This window comes from Macrobrachium nipponense, chromosome 22 (assembly GCF_015104395.2).
Source record: "Macrobrachium nipponense isolate FS-2020 chromosome 22, ASM1510439v2, whole genome shotgun sequence".
Lineage (NCBI taxonomy): Eukaryota > Metazoa > Arthropoda > Malacostraca > Decapoda > Palaemonidae > Macrobrachium > Macrobrachium nipponense.
Window position 1 is genome coordinate 67,851,160 of NC_087213.1, and position 26,838 is coordinate 67,877,997.

At 38.4% G+C, this 26,838-nt stretch overlaps 1 protein-coding gene across 10 annotated transcripts in view; it reads left to right on the forward strand.

Annotated features, from left to right (window-relative positions):
* Window positions 1-26,838, forward strand: part of LOC135198774 (transcriptional activator cubitus interruptus-like) — a 605,738-nt gene that overhangs the window by 378,735 nt on the left and 200,165 nt on the right. For 9 of the 10 annotated variants that reach the window (XM_064226692.1, XM_064226699.1, XM_064226696.1 and 6 more), the window contains one exon: window positions 21,498-21,536. The exons of the other annotated variant lie outside the window; for it this stretch is intronic. In XM_064226692.1, coding sequence (XP_064082762.1) covers window positions 21,498-21,536 — 39 coding nt within the window. The remainder of the gene's footprint in view (window positions 1-21,497; window positions 21,537-26,838) is intronic. 10 annotated transcript variants of the gene reach the window in all.

Consider the following 26,838-nt stretch of genomic DNA (forward strand, 5'->3'; position numbering starts at 1 on the left):
GGGTTGTCGGGCTTCTGCAGCCTTTACGAGCAGCTCTCTCCTTTTATTCGTGGTTCTTCAAATTTCAAGTAGGGTTATAATTATCATAATTATAATTATTATAAATTACTAGGTTGTATTTTCCGGTATTGTATTGGTGTAATTTGCAAAAGATGAGACTCGTAATATACAGAAGCTAATCAACGAATAATGGTTTAGGAAAAAGAGTAAGTTAGTTAACTGATGTCCAACAATACAATTGGCCGACGAACACGAGAAAAGGAGATGAAAACAAAAATTAAAATAAGAAAAAAAAAGATAAAAAATTAGAGGAAAATAGAGCTATTGAAATGGAGAGGAAATGAGAAAATAAAGAAAAAATAATAGAAAAAGGAAGAAAATTAAAAAGTACTTAAGAAAAATAGAGGGCGTTGGAATAGCAGATACTGACTGCCTCGCTATATTCTTGTTTATTTTTCCCATAATGTAATTCGTCGTATTTGTTTGATGTAATAAGACTGGTGGTGATAGTAGTAGTGGTAATAGTAACCATTTAATTCAATAATGTTTTGTTAATGTTCCCCCACGGCGATGATCGGCCGCCGGGAAAATCTTGGGGCGAAAGCCGATAGGAAATGGAGATTCGAAAAAGTTATGCCCGACGAGGTTTTATCGAGATATTTACAGATGGCGCAGCTAGAATTGAATAGGCCACGCCGCCACGGAATAATTGGTGGCATGATGGCGCTTTTATCGTGAAGACGTGGGGGGGACCCGCGCAAAAAGGGTATTTCGAGAAGATGAAGATGTGGTGATAGCGAGTTCGACCTCACGTTTTTTCGGAGATGTAAGAGGGGAGGGGGCGGGAGGGGGCTTTGGGAGGGTTAGGAGATGATGGGGGAAGGGAGGTTTAGGGGTGGGGGAGGGGTTAGGAGTGAGGGGACCGGTTTACGGAGTTATTTTTTTATTGCTTGCAAATAGAATAGATCGTGGACTGGCGGTGGTCGCGCGAAAAAAAGTGAATTTTGAATGATGTTTTTCCGAAAACATCTAAATCCGATGTTAACGTTGCGGGAAAGTGACTTGAAAATGTTTTGAAAACACATAGCTTAATTGTTTATTTAATATAAAGTAACTAATTTTATTTATACTAATAATACATAGTGTTTATGTACACGATTTTCGTCTTAATATTTGGCCAAGTTGAAACGCTTCTTCACAGTTACGATGCAGATCATCATAATGATGCACTCTCCTCCTCTTTATATACTCTTGAAGCTTATGATTTCTTACATGTCATTTAAGGTCATAGATAAACTGCTGTTGTAATGCAAAATATACTTCGGAAATTCTACTTTCCGTCATTCAAATCTTCAAGTTATCGAAATTGTCCTCCTAACTCGACGTAAGTCGCTGCAACGGACTGTACTAGACGACAGTCTTCATAGTCTTAAACATTTGTTTTGAAATGACCTGCAATAATAGCGAAGACGAACAATAAAGAGGAACCTTCATATGGCATCCATCTGCAGTATAAGAAAAAAAATGTAAAATATACGTGTGTGTATATGTGTGTGTATATATATATATATATATATATATATGCAACTGTAATAGCCACAATGCCTTTTAACTTCTTGAATTCTTTGCTCTTTTTGGAGACGCTTCTCACTACAAAGCCTGAAGATCCAAGTTTTAAAATTTTATTTTTAAGTATGTTGTGATGTCTGGTACCGGGAAATGAACCCAGGTACCGGTCATCACAATTTCTTCAAAAAATTTCCTTAAACTTGGATCTTCAGGCTTTGTAGTGACAAGCGTCTCCAAAAAGAGCAAAGAATTCAAGAAGTTAAGAGGCCACTGTGGTTATTACAGTTGCATATGTATCTGGTAACAAAGTGACCTGTAGATTATACATACATACATATATATATATATATATATATATATATATATATATATATATATATATATATATATTATATATTTATATATATATATATATATATTTATTATATATATTATATATATATCTATATATATATATATATATATATATATATATATATATATATATATATATATATATATATATATGTTATATATATATATTATATATATATATATATATAGTCGCAACGCTAGCATGCTTGAGGAGAAACACAACTTAATACAGCACATTATAACATCTAAACGCCATTGAAATATTAAAATGACAGAAAACACCGTAAGATATAATATTCCACAGAGGTAGGCCGTTTACCCTCAACGCTGGCCATTCCTTTAGAGAAAATGCGTACCCATCCAAGGCCCAGCCCTGGTTGAGAATTTTTTTTTTTACTTTTTTTAGAAGGTTAGCGATGTCGAAGGGTTTTCGGATTGGTGAAGAAAAGGGGGTGAAGAGGTTAATTTGGGGTGCTGTGGATAATGAGAGGTTTATTTGAGCGGATTATGCTGTGCGAAACGATTTTCTAATGGCTGTTTATTTTGCCGTTTCTCTTTCCTTTCAGTCTTTTTAGTATTTCGTGATGGTTAATCGTCCTGTGTTTATTAACGTAATCGTTTTTAAATTTGATATGAATGCTTTTGTTGTGGCGTCTCAGTCCCATGCGCGTTCTTTTCCTTACTCCGTTTGCTAAAAACGGCTTTTAATGTCTCTTCCAAGTAAAGGGAAAATTGCCGTCTTCTTTTTCTGGAATTTCATTGGCATGACGTTTATGGCCAGATATCCTGGTCGGAGGAAAATAGCCACGAGGCTTTTTTTTTGTTTTTTTGTTTTTTGTTTCTTTTATGAATGTCTTTTGGGAAGGGGGAAAACAGAAACTGTACTCTCTCTCTCTCTCAGAACGTTATTGATGGAGTCCTAGATTTTGAATTTTTTTCGGAAAGAGGAAAACCAAAAAAAATTCTCTCTCTCTCTCTCTCTCTCTCTCTCTCTCTCTCTCTCTCTCTCTCTCTCTCTCTCTCAAAACGGAACTGTTCGAGTCTTAGATTTTTAGATTTTTTTCGGAAAAAGAAAACAGAAATCTCTCTCTTCTCTCTCTCTCTCTCTCTCTCTCTCTCTCTCTCTCTCTCTCTCTCTCTCTCTCTCTCTTATTGATGGAGTCTTATATTTTGACATGGATCCAGTTCCGGATTCAGGAATTTTTATTCGTGGTGGAGAAGGCATTCGCTTTGTGAATGATTGCTATTTTAAACATATGTTCATTTTTAATCTGAAAAAAAAAAAAAAAAAAACGGAACTGTCATATTATTACAAATTTTATAAGTGAATAAATTTGTAAAGGACCTAACGTTAAGATGACCTTTGTGGGGCTTTGGATCAGTTCCATGATTCATAAACTAAAAATGAAAGAAATTATTATCTCTCATTGTTTTTCATATTTCTATTGTCGCTTACCTGTAATATTAATTAAAGCAGTTTCAAATGATTGAGCATCTTTAGATGTCTTTGTCTTTGAGCATCTTTAGATGTCTTTTTTGTGTTTTATTAAAGCATGAAGTTATCTTTTTGGTATTATCTGTCAACACGAGGAGTATGTTGCATTTGGAGAAATGCAAGACCAATCTCAGAGTAAGTCCGCGTTCAGGAATCCTTTATTCCGAGAGTTTGTTTGTGTTTGTGTAACGCTCATGACCTGTCAAAACAAGGCGATTGGTATGTTTCATAACCGGGCGATCGGTAGATGAACAGACCCCTTGCTCCGTCCGACTCGCACCTTGGTTCATCTGATGATATTCACTTTTGTTTCTAGTTACAAAACTAATTACTTTGCAGGAATTAGTAATTGCTTTGCAGCTTCAGTTATGTAGTGGTGTGTGAAGTGTAGTTCAGCATATTTTGTAATTGAGGAGAAAATTGTATTATAAGGTATTTAGGCTTCATTTTTGTGTATACAGCGAAGTTCCAGGTTAGGAATAGCAAAACATTTTGTTAGAAAATCTGCAACTCTTTTGTTCATTTACAAATAGTGTTATTTAGATTTATTTTTTCTAAATATTAGTATCATTTAAAATTTTATAGTTTTAATGTAAGGGCAACGTTACCCACGTCAACATTCCAGTATTTATATAAGCTTGCTTTCCATACATAAACCTCATGTTGAACGTTTTGATTTCACCTACCATTTTAGCACTTGAGTTGTGTGCATCTTATCATCATGAGTCATGGGCATATTGGACTCCCCGCGTCTCCTAAATATGCTTTCCGCTGGGGACGTCCCTTGTCCAGGGTGACTTGAATAGATGCTTCAGATATTTCATCGCCCTACTGATTTCCATATCCAGCTCCACCACGCCCCACTTACTCCACAGCTTTTACGTCTTCTTCTTCTTCTTCTTCTTCTTCTTCTTCTTCTTCTTCTTGCCAAAACATACCCACGATCTAAACGCACTTTACTCCGCAATTCCTTAATTTGAGGGACAAATTCACAACGTCATTGAAGGATGATCTCCGCGACCTCTCGAATTGAATGCGATGGAAGGAAGGAAGGTAACAGAACACCTTCGGTTGTGGCTCCGCAGAAATATGGCTCGGCCGAGCGACCTTCTTCTTCTTCTTCTTCCCGGACCAATGGAGGAGGAAGAAAGGGCCGCTCGTGAATATGTTGTTGGATGCCAACGTCTCTATCCTCAACATCTTATAGCTTGCTCCTTCCTCTCCTCCTACCAGAACGCGCGCTCTCTCTCTCTCTCTCTCTCTCTCTCTCTCTCTCTCTCTCTCTCTCTCTTGAGTGTGTGTGTTGTCTGCTTGCATTTTACCTTTTTATAGGTTAAATCCACTTGGCATTTACATGGTTTTTATTTATGCTTTTTGTTCCTTGTCTTTATGTTTTCTGTTCACTTTCCTTCATAGATGCCCCATAAAACCTTGATGTGACCTCGCCATCTTCTGCCTAAATTTTCAGAGCTTATCGTCTGGTTTTCGCTGCTTTTCGCGTGAAAAATGCAAACCCATTTGCTTACGTTATTATGAAGACAAGCCGTGCCTTGTCCTTAGGAAGTGAAGTGAGAGAGAGAGAGAAGAGAGAACTTCGAAGCTGAACTCCGAGCGGTTCTCGACAAAAGAAGATTAAACCATGGGGGTGGGACGGGAGGTAGAAGACCTGAAGGGTTGTTGGTTGGATGTGTTGAGGGGGAGGGGGTGTTGAGGGGGAGGGGGAAGGCTGAAGACGCGTGGAAAACAAGGGCTCCGCCAAGACTTGACCCACGGGGGCTGGGCCTTGAAAATTAATGCGTCCAAGCCTCCAGTAGACGGCATTTAAAGGGCGTAACCCGCCCAACTACGACACCCCTTGGAATTGACCCTTGCGTCTGGGAGGGATAAGGTAAAAAATCCGTGACACGGTGTGACACCGAGGGTTAGGATTTTTGCGCCTGGGCTCAAGTAGAAGCGTGATAGCCATGCGAAATAAGTGATAAAAAGGTGCAGAGAATAAAAAGGACTCGGTAGAATAGATGATAGATGAGCGAGGGAGAGATTAAGAGGCTGGCCAAAGGTAGCCGCCCCTTCTGCAACAAGAGCTAACTACCGCGTTTGTTAAAGGCCCCAACTTGGCGGCCTACACAATTCATTCCTCCGGTGGACTAAGGGTAATTAGCCCTGCGACGGAGAGCGAAAGGATTCCCAGAAGGAGGAGGAGGAGGAGGAGGAGGAGGCCATGAAATTTAGGAAAGTGACCGGATGCTCGTTACGAGATGTGTTACTCCAGTGGGAAGAAAGTACTTTCTTTCTAACTTTCAGTTTGGCAGTGAAATTCCTCCTTTGCGGTTTTGACGACTTACGACAGATGGGAAAGTGCCACAGATTGTGGCACTTTTTTTTTTATATACATATATATATAAACATATATTCCTATGTCTACCGAAATTTCGCCCCCGCCGGCCCCCGCCGCCACCATGATACTTGAAAAGCAGTAGAATTTTCTTCAAATTAAGAAAAAAAAAAGTGTCACTGAAGAAAGTTGTGATTGTGAAAATTGTATAAATATAATATCATGTTCTGATTCGATCATGTTTTCCACCTGGTGCCCAGGACCCATTACCTCCAGGAAGTACGGAGTGGACGAAAGGAAAGTTCTGACCCAGAACCCATTTCCTGCCTTGCAGTTCCCCTTCGTAGTTCATTTAACTCTCTCTCTCTCTCTCTCTCTCTCTCTCTCTCTCTCTCTCTCTCTCCTCTCTCTCCTCCGGAGTGGCTCGCGATAAAAACAAAAGGGTCCCATGTACCAGGATCCTTTGAAAACATAAAAGAGCACCGTTTGTTTTTGTAATGAGATGACCTCCAGTTATGCCAGCAGCTTACCCATAGGCCAAGGACTTGTCTGTAAAAGGGCCGTGATTTTCTTTCTTCTTTTACACATAGAGTTTGTTCCACATTTACAGATCACATTTATTTTGTCAACTCGGAAATGAGTGTTGATGTTATGTTCGTTATCTTCGCGGGAAATGGCAGTTAGTGAAGAATTTAATGAAATTAGTCATAAGTTGGAAAAGTTTCATGAAAACGGCAACTATCGTGAGGAGTTCGAGGTGAACGGGAGGTAGTGCGAGTATTTTCATGGAAATAGCAATTTGATGAAATGTTGATTGAAACCAGCAATTCGTTTGAAAAAAAAATGTGAAAAGAGCAGTTAGTGTAAAAAAAAAATCTGATAAAAACAACTCTTTGTGTGAAAAAAATGAATGTGATGCGACACCATATTATTATGAGCAAGGATTTGCTACTTGGCCTTGCCCCCCCCCCCCCCCCCCCCGTCAAGCTTATAATTGATACTCATTTCCATGACAATCCCATTACAATTGTAAGTAGATATAGTCCAAAATTTAATTTGACAGCTATCGTAATGATGATGTATGTTGAGATAGAAAACTGTGCTAGGTATAGCATGAGATATTGCCTCACCTCTGTTACTATGGTCTGTCATAGGAGCAAATTTATGTCTTAATTCCAGAACTGTTGATTGTCAACCTACAATACTCTGTTGAACTACAATACTCGGTCAGACCCTTCCACACCTACACCCTCCAAAGCTGAATGCGTTGGTTCCTCGTTGTGTACCGCTAACCTCCTATAACTCCTCTAATAACAGGCCTCGGAAGACAAGAGGCCGCTACTAACAAAACTGACTCGGATGATTAATTGTCCCAGCGAGTTTGCCTACGTCCATTGTCTCGGGCGATTCGGGAGGTACGCTATAATTTTCGAGACACGGTTCCTTGCGACGGGTTTCACTTCGTAATGAAAGTTTGTTCATCGCATCCGAAGAATGTTCTGTCTTGCTTTTGGCAGCAGCCATTTGTAAATGGCAGCTAAAGTGAAAATTGCTTATGAAGAGATCTCGGACTGAGAATGAAGTTACGTTGATCTGATTTTATTATTATTTATTATTATTATTATTTTTTTTTTTTTTTTTTTTTTTTTTGCTCTATCACAGTCCTCCAATTCGACTGGGTGGTATTTATAGTGTGGGGTTCCGGGTTGCATCCTGCCTCCTTAGGAGTCCATCAATCTTCTTACGTATGTGTGCCGTTTCTAGGATCACACTCTTCTGCATGAGTCTGGAGCTACTTCAGCCTCTAGTTTTTCTAGATTCCTTTTCAGGGATCTTGGGATCGTGCCTAGTGCTCCTATGATTATGGGTACGATTTCCACTGGCATATCCCATATCCTTCTTATTTCTATTTTCAGATCTTGATACTTATCCAATTTTTCCCTCTCTTTCTCTCAAACTCTGGTGTCCCATGGTATTGCGACATCAATGAGTGATACTTTCTTCTTGACCTTGTCAATCAACGTCACGTCTGGTCTGTTTGCACGTATCACCCTATCCGTTCTGATACCATAGTCCCAGAGGATCTTTGCCTGATCGTTTTCTATCACTCCTTCAGGTTGGTGCTCGTACCACTTATTACTGCAAGGTAGCTGATGTTTCTTGCACAGGCTCCAGTGGAGGGCTTTTGCTACTGAATCATGCCTCTTTTTGTACTGGTTCTGTGCAAGTGCCGGGCACTCACTTGCTATGTGGTTTATGGTTTCACTTTTCGTATTGCACTTCCTACATATGGGAGAGATGTTATTTCCGTCTATCGTACTTTGAACATATCTGGTTCTTAGGGCCTGATCTTGTGCCGCTGTTATCATTCCTTCAGTTTCCTTCTTTAGCTCTCCCCTTTGTAGCCATTGCCAATTGTCATCGCTGGCTAGTTCTTTAGTCTGTCTCATGTATTGTCCGTGCATTGGTTTATTATTATTATTATTATTATTATTATTATTATTATTATTATTATTATTATTATTGACTTATGGAATTTGGAAGGGCCATGAAAACGTTTTGTCCTGTGTTGACTTCTCGCAAAGGTAAGATCATCTAATAATTACATTTTATTTTGCAGTACGTTTATTGAGAAATACTTGTAAAACGCATACGTGGGTATGGCTTTAAAGTTTTTTATTGTAAGCAAAAAAATAACTTTATAATGCTTTGACATATATTTTTAGAAACCTTTTATATCTTGAACGTAATGGTCAGCGAAATGAACATTCATCTTTTCTCTCTCTCTCTCTCTCTCTCTCTCTCTCTCTCTCTGTTCCAACGCATGGCCGTGCATTCAACGCGCCCGCAGACCGCCCGATAAAAAAGCGGGGCGGGCATTCTTTCGCTCGGTTCACCTGGCGATTGATAGAGACGTGTTTACCTGCGAAAGAAACGCAGCCTTATCAATGGCCGGGCCTCGGAAAAAGTCGGATCCTAATGAAACCCCCGCGCTTCTCGTGACAATGGACACTAATCAACTCTTAATAAGAAGTCGTGCCTGGACGGAAAAGTTGAACTGCCTTCTGCCTTTGTGTTCGCGCGGCGGACCAGAAGAAGAAGAAGAAGAAGAAGAAGAAAAAGAAGAAGAAGAAGAAGAAAAGAAGAAGAAGGATATTTTATACACATTACCGAAGAAACGGACTCCAGCACCTCGCTCTAATGAAAAATATTTCCTTCGTCAAAGGGTTTTAATTGCATTGTCGTACGGTATCTGCGTCTTTTGCTTTGCTTTGGTTTCTTTCTTTTTTGTTGTTGCTTTTGTGCGGGAGGAGAAATTTATATGTATATATATATATACATACTACATACATATATATAATATATGTAATATATAATAATAATATATATTATATATTTAATATATATATATAATATAATATAGCTATATATAATTATATATATATACTATATAATATATATACATAGTACATACATCATACATACACACACACACACATATATATTATATATATATATATATATATATATATATATATATATTATATATATAAAGCATGACAATGCATGTGTGTTTTATATATTTATATATATATATATATATATATATATATATATATATATATATATATATATATACATATATATAGTGTATATATATATATATATATATATATATATATGTGTGTGTGTGTGTGTGTGTGTGTATGTGTGTGTGTATGTGTGCGTGTGTATGTGTGTGTGTGTACTGGAACTTTATATTTAAGTACTTTTGTTTCACGTATTCTTTAAAGAGAAACCTGTTTTTGTGCTCTTTATGTACGCGCATATATACACATACAAGCTCACGTGTGTGCGTGTGTGTGTGTGTGTGTGTGGTTTCCGTGTCAAGAAAGGACGAGAGAGAGAGAGAGAGAGAGAGAGATTTTCTTCGTCGATCTTGATGATTTTATGCATCCCTTTTGAATTTTCAAGTTGCATTCAACGTCGAATACCTAGCACACACCTGGACGTTGTTCCCGACATCCACGATTTTCTGCCTGTTCTTTTTTACCGACATGCCAGCCCCGGAATCCGTTCTGCTCATTATCACAATAACTTTGCGTCCATGAGCCATCTGACTGGACAGACCCTACCTAGAAAGAGCAAGAATGCAATCGCATGCAAGCGCAGACTCCTTTTACAACCGAGCGCGTGCCAGGATACGGTTATAGCCATTAGGGGGAGATGCTCGGACATTAGAGATGTTTTCACGTTGAGCGCAGGCGTCGATAATGTCTCGTTTTGATCTGACGGGGAAAGGGTCAGCTCCTCGGGTAAGATGTGGGGATAATTGTGGCGTTCACTTTTGAAAGATGGCGATGTCTTTCAACGAAGAGGCTCTCTCTCTCTCTCTCTTCTCTCTCTCTCTCTCTCTCTCCGCTGCCATTGAATTATTCAAACGATCCTACTTGGTCAGTGGACTGATGGAAAAAGGAGAAATTAGCGCCACAAAAAAAAAAAATAATGATAATAAAAAAAGGAGGGGGAGGGAGTTGAAGGAGCTGGATAAAACGACATAATTGAGGACTGTCTGAGAGATGGATATTGTGAATAATGGGTGGGCGGCTGAAAGGTTCGCCCCTGCAGTGGCTGACGAGGTTCTGGCTCTTTTGAATTTATGGCTTTATTCTCTTTTATTTTTTTCATGATGACTGTTACAGCTACCGTGAAATAAACAAGAAAATTAAGTGAGCAGTGGTTCACCTACGTGATTCTTCGAATTGAAATTTATACTTCCCTATTCAAGCAGGTCTCAAGCACTCAAAGCATTAGAGGATAATCTGACGGAGCGTCGAACCGCATTCTTCTCCTCCAGACGCCTTCGGGTGAGGTTTAGAGAGAGAGTGATACTTAGGCATCTTTAGACGATCGCAGATTGTTATGAACGATTGCAGAGGCATGTTCTTTGCGGCCATTTGCAGATCGAAATCTGCCAGCAGCAGTCTCCACTCACATGGTTTTTCACAGCGAGAGAGAGAGAGAGAGAGAGAGAGAGAGAGAGAGAGAGAGAGAGAGAGAGAGAGAGGCCCTGGAAGGGAGTGAGGGCCAAGATGAAGCCATTGTTTCCAGCACTGCTTTCTCTGGCATGTTTTCACCTCCAGGGCCGGGTATGATGATACCCATCTATATTCATTGCACCGAAGGCTGCTCACTAACAAACCCCCCCCCCCCCCCCCCCCCAACCCCAACAATGGAGAAGGGGATGCAATTTTGTGGTTTACGTTTGGAGGGCTCTGGTTTTCAATTTTGAACCTTACCCTCCGTATGATGCGCTCGAAAATAGCAATAATCAATAGATAGTTTATGTGCCCCTCCGAGGCGTGTTCAGGAGCTGTGTGACATGCGACCGATGGATAAGCAAAGCGGAGGTCCTCCTGTAGGGGAAAGACGTTGTTTGACCCCCAAGGGGCGCGAAATTTCCATGTGGAGTGGCTGTCGAGTTGTAGCCTCCCAAGGAATTTTTAAGACTTTATAATTTTCTGTTATCGCAGGAGATTTTTTTGGTTGTTGTAAGTACTAGATACTGATGGGAAACCATATATTTCATGTACATTGTTTTAACTAAATATGGTACATGCATATTTTATATATATATTTTATATACATTTTTTTAAACTTAACTAAAGTACTACGTTGACTGCTTTAGTATTTTATAGTCCCAGTGTTCTTAATTTACCACTATTTGCGGGTATGCCTTTCATCCATTACTCAAGTAATTATAGCACCCATATGCAGATGTGTGTGTATTTATCCGTTATAAAGCTTACCCTTGAATAAAGTGTGTATATAGAAGTAAATTTTTAATTGTGATAAATGTACGTTACTTATAATACACCTAAACTGAATATCAGATGTATCTTATAGGTGAAATCTAAGAACTATGAGTTTTTAGAACGTTAGAACGTATAATTACATCACTGTTTTTACTGAATGACTGTTACTTAAAATACAACTGAACTGACGTTCTGAAATTGCTTATAAATTAAACACGTAAATTGTTATAGGTTTACGTTCCTTGGCGTTGCAGGTGATTGCAACTTATCCAACATTTGCTCACCCGCTAAAGTCATCTCGTCCCACGAAGGTGGTGTCCAGAGAGGCGTCTTCCGTAGCGATGCCTGGCACGGAGAGTCCACAGCAAGCGACCTGCAGCGGCGTCATGTCCCTCTGTGGGAACCTCCCCGGAGGATTTTCTCTAAGGCTTCTCTCTTACCGTTGCTACCTGTTGATGAGCTTCAAGTCAGCGATGACTGGGTAGGCGTTTGGGGAGAGGAATGGGTCATTATGTCGGCCGTTAAGGTCTGGTATAGAAGGGGGCAAATAGCCTATATGTGTAGTAGCTCAAACTTACACTTTCTTTGTAGTTCATCTTTAACTCTGTTTTTAGATAGTAGAATTCTTGGTCGATGACTATCCCGAGATACGGTTGCAGTATTAAGGGTAACAACTACGGATTCTGTGAAAGTAGGCACATGAAAGTAAAGTGTATTACTCTGTTGTTTGATGATATTGCTACAGTTTTTCAACGAATGTAGTTCGTTTTGATGATTCGGTCCACGCGTCCAACTGCACTGTTCTCAAGACCATCCTGAGAAGTTAATATATAGTCTTCCACTTACAGCTTATTATTCTCTCAGAGGTCGGTCAAAGGCCTGTCGTATTCATTTACCCCGTCCTAACTTCTTACCTTTAGTGGTTCCGCTATCTTTCGAAGGCAACACTTTCCGTCCTTAAGGGGTTGATGTTTTGGAAGATGCAGTTGCGAATTCTTGAATGTGTCCTTCTCCACTCTGTAGAAGACAGACAGATACAGGAACTTCAATTTTAATTGTTACTGCAAGAGACATTATTTCTCAGATATAATTGGTCTCAAAAACTGTTATTGTTAATATTCATCCATTTGAGGCTGTGCTCGATTTTCTCTTTGTATATACATTCATGTTTCAAAGTACGAGTGTACAGTATATAAACTGAATCGATGGCATTGCATAAGTGCTAGAAAGGAAGACCAATTACATCCAAGGAATAGAAGTGCGAGTGTAAAGGAGATAACTTTTTGTAAATTTTCCAAGAGCATTAATTCCTGTCAACACTAGGAAACATTGTTTGCAAACAACGTTTACAAACAGTTTGCAAACAGCTTGAAAACTGTTTGCAAACATTGTTTGCAAACAATGTTTTCTAGTGTGGACAGGACTTTAGACTGAATAGCAGTTAGGGGAAGAATTAAACCTTTTCTTTTGAAGCGACCTTGTTGACAACATTTTGCAAAACAAATGCTTCTGTACTTGCATACTAAGCTAGATAAAGCGTTAACAATCAAATGGAACCGAAACAAACGATGCTATTGCGTCCAATGAAGAGAAACGCAGGGGTGACGCACGCGACCTGACATGACTCACAGAGATAATAATCCCGGCGGTGATTTCCGAAGCTCCGAATGAAGAGATAATCGCAGCGTGGAATCGTTTGTTCGCTCCCCAGAGCATTTGTCTCGTTCCTTTGATGCCACGGTTGATCGTCTGCTGCCATCATAATCGTCCCCAATCAGCCCCGGCTTATTCTTGACTAGCGTCTTTAAGCATCCATATCCTCCCCGGAGGATACAGCGGATGATAACGTCTGGCGAATCAGTGACATCCGTGTTGAATCTCCCTCTTGATTGTCCGCGACGTCTTGTTGCTGCCATCCTTCGGCGATAGATTAGGAAGGTCCTCGTGTGTGCGTGTAGGAGGTGGAGGGGAGGGGTGAGGTGATGGAGAGGGAGCGAGGGGGTACCACCCTCTCGGGGACCTTCCTTTCTCTTTCTGTCTCTTTGAAGTCTTGAATTGTTTGGAAATGGGATTTCGTGAGTAATTGTGTTAACTGGTAATTGAGAGAAAGAGATATGGATGTGCTCTAATAATGTTGATTATGTTATTAAGTAAATAGAGAACAAGAATTGTGCTCGCATAGCTCATAGTTGTTTTAAATCGTTTGCAGTTTATGCTTGTCATTACATGGTGCTATATAAAGACGAAATAAACATAATAGGTAAATATGTATTGGCATTTTTTGTTCATTGGAAAATATGTATTGGCATTTCTTACTCACACAAACAAACCGTACACACACAAACACACACACACACACAACATTATACTCTGAAGTGCCTGCTCTCTAATTGGACTCTGATTTACATACTAGATTTTCCACGTTGTTTTAAAGATTATTCAAGTGCATGAAATGTTCAACGATGTGGATTGTGACTTGTTCATTATTTTCTAGAGTTTCTGTTTAATTGAATTATCCGTAGGATTTGTTTGCATGACTTGAAAAAGTATCCGAGGAAAGTGAAAGAAAAATGAAGGAAATGAGATAATACTCATTGACGACATTCAAGGATGAAAGGAATTCATTGATGGAAGGGATTTATTGATGGAAGGGATTTATTGTGAAACATTAAATTCGTTGCTTTATTTATGTCATGCATTGTACGTATATTAGTGTTGAATGGGAGAATTAATGAGGATAAAGTATATTTTCTTCTTTATTAGATTTTTTTCATTGGATTGGAAGTATTTTAAATTATAGGCTACCTGTGAGCATATAATTTTTTTGGCAGGTTGTGTTGTGTTCAGTCAGGCCAGAAAGTTTTTTTTTTTTTTTTTTTGTGAGTCTGTCCCAAGTATCTTAAAACCCTCACCGAGGCCTAAGGTTAAGAAAATAAAAAAAATACAGACGAACCTGTCTTTAAAAAGAGGCCAGGTTACACTTGTCAGGAAGACTATTCAGTCGAGCAATAAAAAAAAAAATTAAAACAGCTGATTTTTGTATTAGTTATATATGAAATAATATTAGTTCTGTAAGAGATGGGTTTGTGTAGGCCCCAGCTTTTACATACAATGATGCAGCATTAACATAGTTTTGTTAAAGGTAATTGATTACCATTTCTTATTTATCATTTTCTAAATTAGGTTTCTTGTTCTTTCTGTTTTTTTATTAGACACGAGGTGGTAGTTGGCATTTTGAGTTTATCTTGTAGGTCTACCCAAAATTCCTTCAGAGGACGGAATATATGTAAGAAACGTGTGTATTAAGGGCAAGTGGTACTCTGCCAGAAGTCGCATTTGGGAAGAAACGATGATGTAAGAGTGAAAATGTCGCAAGGCTTAAAAAAAAGAATTGATAAAATAGTTAAATGAATAAATATATGAATAATCAGGAATTTGCATCTTTTAACCTGAAAACTTTTGGTTTAGGAGGGTAGATCGCCATTTCTAAGAAAGAAATGGTTTGGAACTGTTTTTCCAGACAACGCCCTTCACAGATTTTTCCAAGCAAATAATGAGCCCATTTCGTTTCCTTGTTTTGTGACAAGTAACAATTGTCGAATATTTAAGATAACATTTTTATAGGAACTTGAAAGAAAAATTGATATACAGCATAAGAGATCTTCTGACTAATTAGGAGGTATTGGAAGAGTAATAATTAAATTCAGTAATTGGAAATGCCTTCTATTCTCATATAATTTATATAAACTTGTGGTTGTAATTTTATATATGTACAAAATAATGCATCACTTTTCTATCTACAAGCACGTGCTTACACACACACGCACACGTATATATATATATGTTTGTATGCACACAACCGTCTTGTGAACTCCTCTTGGCTTGCATTAAAATATTTATATACAAGAGAAAATCCGTAACCTGATATGATTTAACACTAGCGATTCTGTGTATTAAAAAAAAAATCTCTCTAGTTTGTGTGAGATTCGGCGGAATCAACCTTCAATGTGTTTATCATTTGGTGCGTCGAGTATTTTCCAGCTAATAACAGGTGTTGTCTTCACCCCCTCTCCCCCCCCCCCCTCTCCCTCGCCTTCCCCACACCCGGGCCTGATAATGAGGTGCGCTGGGCGAATGCAATTTAACCTGTGTGGAAATTATGCGCGGATACTTACGGGTGAGTAGTGTCATTTGGGCCCTCCAATAATGCATGGATGATAGAGATAAGGAGTGAAATAGTGCTGGATAATCAAGTAGGTCCCCCGTACCCGGGCTCTATTGAGCGGGGCACCGCGGCCGGCCAGCCCTGAAGCGGGACATCGCCGACCTCCTTTGTCTTCCTCTGCGGCAGTTTTATCCCGAAATATCGCCCATCAGCGAAGTCATCGGCGCTTCGTTCCTGAACCGGAGGACGGTGCCCGGTATGAAGACGTCGCCGCGGCCGCATAAATGAAGTTATTCCGGTAAGTGGGGGGATGGTGTAAGAGGGTCCGAGGAAGGAAATTGTGGAGCCCCGCGCAGTTTGCTGAACACACGAAGGTAATACTCGATGGCGGGTCGCTTATCTTAATTGAAAATCTGATGGCGGTGCGGATAAGAAGAGCCCAACCGCAGATTTTAAGGGGTGAGGGGGTTGGGGGGAAGGGAGGGAGTTGCAGGAGGAGGAGAAGGGAGTGAGTGAGGGAGGGAGGGAGAGGAGGGGGTCATGTTGGTGGGAGACGGTAATGACTAAATTCTGTGTGGCCAGGAGAGAGGAGTGTACGGCCGAAGGAACTTGTTTTTGGTGGGATAGGATAGAGTCCGGCCAAGGAATAATCGAAGAGAGAATAAGGCCTCTCAATGAGAGAATGATTACCTCACGAAGTTCTAACAACACTCAGTCAGGGTGTTTGCAGTCGTCGTCGTGAGGGCTGACTTTAGCTTACGCCGTTCGTTCTTTCGACTGTGATTGAAACAGTGGTGTTAATGAAAATGTTTTTCCCTTTGAATTATTCATTATTTTCTTGAGTATCACCTAGAAAAAAGCAAGGGAGAAGGAGAGTGAGGCGAGTAACCCCTTGCACGCTGTGTCTGGCTGATTATGCTTGCAGTCTGGACGAATAACAGATACAGACCATTACCGGACTAAAATGGCGGAGACAGTGGGGTTGGTCGGGTTTGGGCAAGGGAGGGGAGGGGGTTTGGAACCTGTGTTGTGCTTGCATGCTTGCGTGCATGTCGTCATACCCGCAAGAACATGTATTCTATTTTTTATGGGAAAGGAAGACATTAGTCTTCCCAAGGGGTCATCTCAGAGGGCAGAAATTCCAGGGAAATTAAGAGATAAAAATCCATGTGCGAGTCTGTAAAGAAAACAGAGAGTGTTGACAGATGAAATTAGGAAGGATTCTTGCCTCATAACACACACACACACACACACACACACAGAGAGAGAGAGAGAGAGAGAGGAGAGAGAGAGAGAGAGAGAGAGAGATGCATTACATTGCGTTGGCTTTTGTGTATTTTTAAAAATTTAAATAATGCATGTATTACTATTCTTAATTTCAGAAATACTATAAGATTGTCGTGTTCTCTATAAAATTTACTCGAAATTCATAAGGTAAACTATAAAGAAACATAAAAGTTAGCGTCACTACCATCTGAAATTGGCCTTTTTAATTTTTTATTACTTTTTTTAATGTTTTACGACTGTTAAATAAATTGAACCTGTTTGTACTGCTGAATAATATTTTCCTATCGATTTTAGATATAACATAAGTGTAACTCCACATCAAAGTCTTCTACAGCACTGGAATAAAATTCTGATTTATCTGTGAAATTGCCCAGTAGATAAAAGTCTGTGTTACTACATCAACATTCATGGGCTGGAGGAATGCTGAATTCCGTCGTTAGCGAATCGATATTTTATGGTACCTCTTCAAGATTCAATTTTTATCTCCCTGAAAGTCGAAGCCCCCTTGGTTATGGAAACTTGAACCTCTGAGGTAACAGAATATTTGGTCACATACGGGCTGAAACCCGAAACTAAGTGGTCAAGGACATTGCAGTGCCCCGTTATGAAAGTTATTGTCTTTTAGCTCTTCGCGTTGATGGCGTCGAAGGAAACGCTGAAATTAAGACCTAAATTGATGAAATGGGTCGTTATGTTCTGCAGAAACTCTGATTCCCATTTTACTCGGCACAAGAATTCCGTTCTTTTCGTGGCTAACGGAACCATTAAACACCGAAATTAGGGCTTGAAAAAATGAGCCCGTTATTGGTTTTACCATGCAAAAACCGTGATGCTGTCTTACTCGGCGGGAAAATGTCTTTCTTTTAACGCTCTGAAGCCTTGGTAAGGCAGGAGGACCCCTCAGCTTCATGGAAACTTGTCCGGGAATATCCGTGTCCGCGAAATCTGGAAGCAGTCGAGGCTAATGGCCTCGCCGAGTTGAAATTACCATGTCATGGGTGTTGGGACTGTTCCACGTTGAAGAATATCAAATGGAGTGTGTGTGTGTGTGTGTGGTGTGTGTATCCCTGTCCAGGGGACTGGTGCCTCTCACGAAAAATTTCATGGTGGCTGTGATGCTAATTAGATTTTCATGGTAGCTGATGGCTGAATGGTCAAGACGTCCACTCAAGCTAAGATCTTGTGTGTGTGTGTTGTGTGAGGACTTTTCATTCTCTTTTGTTTGCTCTTTTTGAATTTTCTCTTGCATTATTGACGTTCTTATGCCACTGTCTTCTCTTTCTTTATTAGTCCTGTGAAGGCTGCTTTCTTCAGAAGGGTTGAAGAAATATTTTTCAAACTTTTCACCAGTTTTTGGTTTAATGCTTGAACTTTTTAAGGTTTTCAAAACTACTTTCAAACCTTCTTGCAGGCAGTAGATATTTTGTGAGTTCGTTGTTAGTTGTTTTCTCTCCATAACGGTAAATTAGTCAAGTGTCACGCGAATAAATTCCATCTTGTTAGGCCTCTAAAATGATTAGTTTTTATTTGGTTGCTTTTTATTGAAAAGCTTTGAAGCCTTTATTCAAAGGGAATGCAAACGATATGTTTTTTTATTCGATAGATTTTACTTATTTATTTATTTGAATTTTTTACTTTGAAAAGACATTCTATATTGTTAATGTGACCTTGACCTCCAACTGAATCAACCTTTTCATGAAACCTGTAACTTTACTATCTTGGTAATGCAAGCATGATCCTTTTCTGCTTGTTATTTGCAACATTTTACTCCGTTTGCATGGTGGTGTAACCTTTAACGTCATCAAGCTGTTAATTCAACCCCGAATTTCATCTACTTGTTAATGTAACCCTTAATTTCAATAATCAGTTTACTGTAGCTACTACTAGATAGTAACACCTGTGACCTCTCAATGCAATCCCTAATTTCATCTATCAGTTATGGTAGCTAGTAACACTTGTGACCTGTTAATATAATCGTTTATGTCCTCTATCAGTTATAGTAGCTAGTAACACCTTTGACCTGCTAATGCAATCCTTCATCTATCAGTTATAGCAGCTAGTAACACCTGAGACATGTTAATGCAATCCTTAATTTCATCTATCAGTTATAGTAGCTAGTAACCCTTAATTTAATCCTCCTGTCTTTACATTTCAGTGTCACTGTATGACGATTTCCTTTTTCCATAGACCTGTTAATGCAGTCATTATCCTCCCTGATCTGTTCATGCTAGAGTCAACTCCATAGGCCTAGTTGAGAGTTGAGGAGTTTCGAACATCAATGTTGCTTACTCACCCTCCATCAGAACCCTTCCCTTGTTTGTAGTCCCAGCATCGCCCCCTCCCCCCCCCCACCCCCCATTTCCCATCCCCCCACCTCCACTACCTGCCCCTTTTACTCTTAATATTAGTTGATAGGTTAAGGGATCACCCCACCTAACCCCAACCCCGGGCGCACAAGTTCTTCCCCCCCCCCCACCCCCAACAAGTACTCCTATCTGTAACTCTGTCACTTACGGGTGTTTGTCGTGACAAGGGAGGTCGATATGGGGATGGTACGTGAGGGGAAATGTACAGTAAATAAGAGTAGTTGTAAAAATAGTAATAGAGATGTGAAAAAATAGAACCACCTTTTATGATGTGAGTGGGTGAAATCTTAAATAGAGTAAGTGGAGGAAAAAAACGTGTTCGGGAATGTAATTACCATGTTGCTTTACTAAGACGAGATTATGTTAAAGATTCTAATGTTCGGAAAAGTCGTAGACTTTTTATGCATTTCATAAGCTTCCATTTAAGCCACAAAAACCCAACGATGAAATGAATAGTGTACCATGTTGAGAAAGAAACAGAAAAAAAAACACAGAGTGACTTTGCAATGTGCAAAAAGGAAATGCAGTATTACAAGAATTGGGACTGAGGAAATACGTATTATAGAAGCGATTATAATGATTTCTGGTGCTGTTATAACTGGTACGAGGGTTTGGTTATCTTTATTTGCCAATGGTGTTTGTGAAGGTAAGAAAAGGTGAGAAAAATCATCCCATTTTCTGCACTTCCTGATTCTTTTCGTTTAAACAAATTTCTCTGAAAGAATTGTAAACAGTGTAACCATTTGTCTTTTAAGATTCTAATTGCGTATTTGCATATCTGTTTGTATGTTTGTTTTTCTTGACCTCAGATTCTTCTTCGTGAGAAATTGAAATCTGTAGAGGGTCCGGGATTGCTCATCTCCAACAACAGATATATTGATTAAACCTCATGACTCGTGAAGAAATGTTCAGCCTCCATGTCTTCGTGCTACGAGGAGATAAATTGCTCTGTGGTGATATTTTCGGATGAATTGTTCTCATTAAGGTTCTCTCTTTTCGTCATTTGTTTTCATTAAGGTTCTCTGTTTTCGTCAATTATATCTTTTAAAGTTATCTCTCTTTTTTTTCTTTTTGTTATTGTCAATCGTGTTCGTACTGGTGTTCTTTTAGTCAAGTCTTTTCAGTAAGTCAGTTTTCAGTACAGATTTGTCAGTTGATCTCTTGAAGATTCTCTCTTTTTATCCTTTGCTTTCATAAAGATTCTGCTATTTGTCCTTTGGTTCTCATAAACATTCTTTTTTTTTTTTTTGTTATATGCTCCCATTAATGTTCTCTGAGTTTTGTCAGTAGTTCCCATAAAGGTTCTGTTTTTTTATCATTTGCTCTTATAAAGATTCTGTTTTCATAATTTGTTTTCATAAAAATTCTGATTTTTCGTCAGTTGTTTCCATAAAGATTCTCTCTTTTGTTATTTGTTTTCTTAAAGATTCTCTTTTTGTCATTTGTTTTCATAAAAATTATGTTTTTTGTCATTTGTTTCCATAAAGATTCTCTCTGTTTTTGTCATTTGTGTTTGTGTCAGTTTTTTTTCGTAAGGTGCTTTGTTTTTTCCTTTGTTTTCATAAATGTTCCCTGTTTTCCTCATTTGTTCTCATTAAGTTTTTCGGTCTTTGTCAGTTGTCCTTAATAATGGTCTCTATTTTCTGTTGAATTCGATAAAGTTCTTTGAGTTTATCATTTGTTATCATAAAGGTTCCCTGGTTTTTCAATTGTTCATTTTAAGATTCTCTGTTATTATCAAGAGATGTCATTAAGGTTCTCTGTTTTTGTCATTTGTTAACAATAAAGTTGTCTGTTTTTTTTTTGTGGGGGGGGGGGGGGGTTAACAATATAGTTTTCTGTTTTTGTCATTTGTTAACGATAGCGTTTTCTGTTTTTGTCATTTGTTAACAATAGAATTTTCTCTTTTTGTCATTTGTCAACGCTAGAGTCTTCTGTTTTTGGCATTTGTTAACGATAGAGTTAATTTTCTGTTTTTGTCATTTGTTAGTAATAGAGTTTTCTATTGTTGTCATTTGTTAACAATAGAGTTCTCTGTCTTTGTCATTTGTTCTTATTAAGGTTCGTTATTTTTAGTCATTTGTCCTCATTAAGGTTTTCTGTGTTTCAGGTACGTACTGTTGGAAGACCGAGATCCACATCATTTGAGGCAAGTACCAGAGCATTTTTTTTCCTTTTATGTAGTTTGTTTATATAGATTTATGCAATTTACACTCCCCTCTTTCATATTAGTCATCAGTTTCTGTCCCCTTTTAAGTATATGAATGAGTACCTGTTATCATACATTACCACCTTTTTATAGATATGAATGAGTACCTGTTATTATACATTACCCCCATTTTATTAATTCGTGTTTTTAATAAGATTATCCGTAATTTGGTTCAGCAGATTGTAGCTCCAATCTAATATTCCATAAAATCAATCATTCGTCACCACTGCCATCATTTTTAGGTCTTAGTCAGGATATAGATGTATTTATCAGAAGAATATAGGCATATTTGTCAGAAAAATATAGATGTATATATCAGAAAAATATAGATGTATTTGTCAGGAAAAATCAGATGTATTTATCAGAAAAAATATAGATGTATTTATCGGAAAAGATATAGATGTATTTATCGGAAAAATATTAGATGCATTTATCAGAAGATTATAGATGTTTTTATCAGAAGAAAATAGATGTTTGTATCAGAAAAATATAGATGTATTTACGGTGACGCGCGGCGTAGAGATTATCACCTTCACCAAGGTTTACCGTCACCGAGGTTTTTTATGTTTTTTTATCCGACAGTCGATAATTGTAGCAGATAAGAAAATAAAAGAGCAGCGGCGGGGAGGGGGCGGGGCGAAGAGAATATAGTTATTTCGCCTCGTATTAGATATGGTTAGAAACTGGATGACCGATTAAGATTCATCCCGTGTAACTTTCCAAGAAACTTTCTCTGGGTGTCTGTCATCATCCATTAGGGGTGTACCTATTCTTTGAACTGAGCGGCCGCTCACCCCTATGGTCAAGTCGGCTTTCCAGGCTAGTGGCTAACTACAAAAGATTCAACCCTTTAAAGTGGAGGATTAAATCGCTTGAGAGGGGAGGAGGAGGAGGAGGAGGAGGAGGAGGTTCCACTTGTGTTTGGAGAGAGAGAGAGAGAGAGAGAGAGAGAGAGAGAGAGAGAGAATATGGCAAATATGCAATGTATGATCGATTAACGCAAGTAGCAAAAAAAAAAAAAAAAAAAAAACTAGCCAACTACATGGATACCGAATTAAATGGCATAATATGACTGCTAATATTGAATGCTAGGAGAGAGAGAGAAGGGGGTGGGGGAGGTCTCTCTCTCTCTCTCTCTCTCTCTCTCTCTCTCTCTCTCTCTCTCTCTCTCTATCGCAATTAATGGCTCAAAAAAGAAAATGAGAGAGACAGAGAGAGGGAGAGAGAGAGAGATAAAGGGCCACTTAAAAAGTCTGGCCGAAGAGTAGGTGGTGGTGACAAAGAGCAAGCGAAGGGGAGGGAGAGCTTTGTTCTGGGAAGTGTTTGCTCTGTCGGCACCGAAGAGGGAATCATTCATACAATTGGGGCCAATTCAGATTCACGATGAGAGGCACTTATCCTCTCTCTCTCTCTCTCTCTCTCTCTCTCTCTCTCTCTCTTTTTAGTCATTATGTGCAATGCGGTGCATTTGTTCACCTTTGCCTTTTTGATCCTTGCAAGTGTGATTTTGTTTACCTTGGAAAAACAATTTTGTCACTTTGGTTTTCTTTTGTTGTTTAGCGATATCCTAAATTTATGATATGTTAATTATTGGATTTATTTAGATTTTTTTATTTAACTGAGTGCACATTTGTAAGGGGTGACATTGTTTCATAGTGAACAATTTTTTTTTATTTAACCGAGAGCAGATTTCTAAGGGGTGACGTTGTTTCAGATTGAACAAATTCTTTCCCGTAATAGATGGCCTCCTCCTCCTCCTCCTCCTCCTCCTCCTCCTCCTCCTCCTCTTCCTCCTCCTCCTGTTCTGGACGTTGCTGGTAGCTCTTGCCGAGATGTTGATTTGGCTCCTTTGAGGGGGTAGCCAAATCCGGGAGGTGATGAGCGAGCGTGAGGTCACAAAGAAAGAGTATAAGGAGGGGTTCGAGTCAGACGTCGCGAGGACCTCGACCTGACATTGCCCTCTCCCGACCTGCCTGCCACGTCGGTGACGTACCCGAAATCACGTCAGTGTCACGACTATAACCCAGCCAAAGAAAGCTGCTGCTGCTGCAGCGGCGGCGGCGGAGGAGGGCATTCGGGCATTCCCGTTGGAAAGTTTTCCCCCATGGAGAGAGAACGTAGTAGAGTCATGTCTGACGGACGACTGAGGAAGGTGACCTCGGGGGGTATTAACATGCCCGTTATGTTTGCTTAGTGCCCCTTTGGACGTTCGCCAGGATTTGTGGTTACCGCAGCAAAGTAGACTAAAAGTTGACTGAAAGTTTTCTAATGGTGCTTTTAGAGACCGACCTCGATTGCATGACGGTGGGCAATTGCTGCTTCAAGAAATATGGGATAGGTCTGTTCGCACTGGTTAATCCCATGATGATTATTGAAAGGTTTTGATTTAACATCGCCGTTCCTTTTTTTTATTTATTTTTTTATTTTACAAAAGTGAAAATTGAATCTTTATTGTAGGATTTAAAGAAGGCCACGTTTATAATCGTACGTCCTGGTCTAACATCGAAGATGAACACTGATTATCTCAGCCTGATTTGTAGTGCAGAATTACAGACAATGAGTGCGGCGTTGTATTAGATTACCGTATATAACCTTCCATTTTATTATTTTTTCGGAATTTCTACATCTGTCTTTACAAGTACAAGAGATTTGATAACGAATTTTCCACTTCTCACCTGGGAAAGTCGGCAATTCTTGTGATTTTATGATATAAATGTTACTTATAACTGTTATACAGAGAGAAAATTCCTAGCTCAAAGATGTTACCTACCCTTTCGAAGCCCAGATCAAGATATCGTCATTTTGCTTACTAGTACCTTTAGGGGCCATTTGTAAAAAAGGCTGACCCCGGCCTGGACGACGGTACTTGTTAAAGGCGAATTTATTACTCCTTTTTTTTAACACCAAAATTTTTTTGCACATTACATTTTGTTATAGAGATTAAATCCAATGCATGCATAACTACCCTAATAACAATTCTACTTTTATTTCAATATTTTACTTACATTTTTACTTATTTAATAATCTGTTAATTTATCTGTTTTTCTATAACTGATCCCTTCCTTCTGTATTTCCATTACCTTTTAGTTACTTCTTTCCAATGAACACCATAATTTCTTTGGAAGATTGAATTTCAAGTCAGTGGCCCGTGTGGGCTTGTACCAGATGAATAGGTTTAATCTTCTAAATAATAATAATAAAATAATAATAATAATAATAATAATAATATAATAATAATAATAATAATAATAATAATGCGTCTGCATAGGAAGCTATGCTTTCTGTTCGTTTAGTCTGTCTGTGAGCAGGGTTGCGTGAAAACTAATGAACAGGATTTTACAAAATTTGGAAAGCAAGGTTAATGTGCTCCTGGGAACCATTAATTGCCTTCTGATGCGGATATGAATTCGTATCTTGAACCAGACTCCGACTGTTATCGATGAGTATAGAAAGGAAATGAAAGCTTCCTGCGGTTATTGAATGCAAAAAAAAAAAAAAAAAAAAAAAAAAACTTGAATTTTGCAGAATATCTGGGGAACTAATCGTGTCCTAGTTTCGCCAGAGAAAATGTAAATGCTACAGTGTATGAACAACTGTGCAAGTGGCATCATCAGTGATTTGCAGTTTATTATTATTATTATTATTATTATTATTATTATTATTATTATTATTATTATTATTATTATTATTATTAGAGAAACAAATCCACAGTTATGTATGGGTACATATATTTGAAAATATATTTCTACAGAGAGCTTTCGGGATTTGTAGATGGGAATCGAACAGATTCCCGAAAGCTCTGTGTAGAGATTTAATAATAATAATAATAATAATAATAATAATAATAATAATAATAATAATAATAGCATGAGTCTTGAAATGGAAAACCAAATCCAGTTATGTATGGTTACATAATTGGATTTGTTTCTCCTTTCAAGACCCTCAGAGATAATGCAGTGGTTATTGCAACGGTTATTGCAATAACCATTGGCAAATTCCCTTTTTTGAGAAAACTGTTGCATAACCACTGGCAAAATCACTTTTTTGATCAAACTATTGCAATAACCATTGGCAAATTTACTTTTTTGAGAAAACTATTGCAATAACCATTGGCAAAATCACTTTTTGATTAGGACTATTGCAATAACATTGGGCAAATCACTTTTTTGAGAAAACTCCATTGCAAAACCTTAACCATTGGCAAAATCACTTTTTTGATTAGACTATTGCAAAAACCAATTTAAACCATTGCAAATCACCTTTTTTTCTTGAGAAAACTATTTGCAATAACCATTGGCAAAAATTTACTTTTTTTGAGAAAACTATTGCAATAACCATTGGCAAAATCACTTTTTTGATTAGACTATTGCAATAACCATTGGCAAATTCACTTTTTTGAGAAAACTATTGCAATAACCATTGGCAAATTTACTTTTTTGAGAAAACTATTGCAATAACCATTGGCAAAATCACTTTTTTGATTAGACTATTGCAATAACCATTGGCAAATTCACTTTTTTGAGAAAACTATTGCAATAACCATTGGCAAATTCACTTTTTTGAGAAAACTATTGCAATAACCATTGGCAAAATCACTTTTTTGATTAGACTATTGCAATAACCATTGGCAAATTCACTTTTTTGAGAAAACCATTGCAATTGCCTTTGGCAAAATCACTTTTTTGAGAAAACCATTGCAATAACCATTGACAAATTCCCTTTTTTGAGAAAACTATTGCAATAACCATTGGCAAAATCACTTTTTTGATTAGACTATTGCAATAACTATTGGCAAATTCACTTTTTTGAGAAAACCATTGCAATTACCATTGGCAAAATCACTTTTTTGAGAAAACCATTGCAATTACCATTGGCAAATTCACTTTTTTGAGAAAACTATTGCAATAACCATTGGCAAATTCACTTTTTGGAGAAAACTATTGCAATATGTATTGGCAAATTCATTTCCGGCTGAAAGATCAGCGATGAACATCATGCGCCCTGTAACAACGTCTTCACCATGGTAACCTCCTCCGAAATGTACTACAGATTGTTCCCTCCAGCAGAACATCAAAGCCCTTATATGTTTTGTTCTGTACACGAAAGCTCTCTCTTGCGGCTAATTAAGGTCATTTATGTTTAAGCCACTGGAGCTCCATTTGTTTATTGTCTTCTCTCCAAAACGTGGAATTTTTTTCGTTAGTTGATGTTGCTGTTATAGATGAAGTAATTATTATTATTA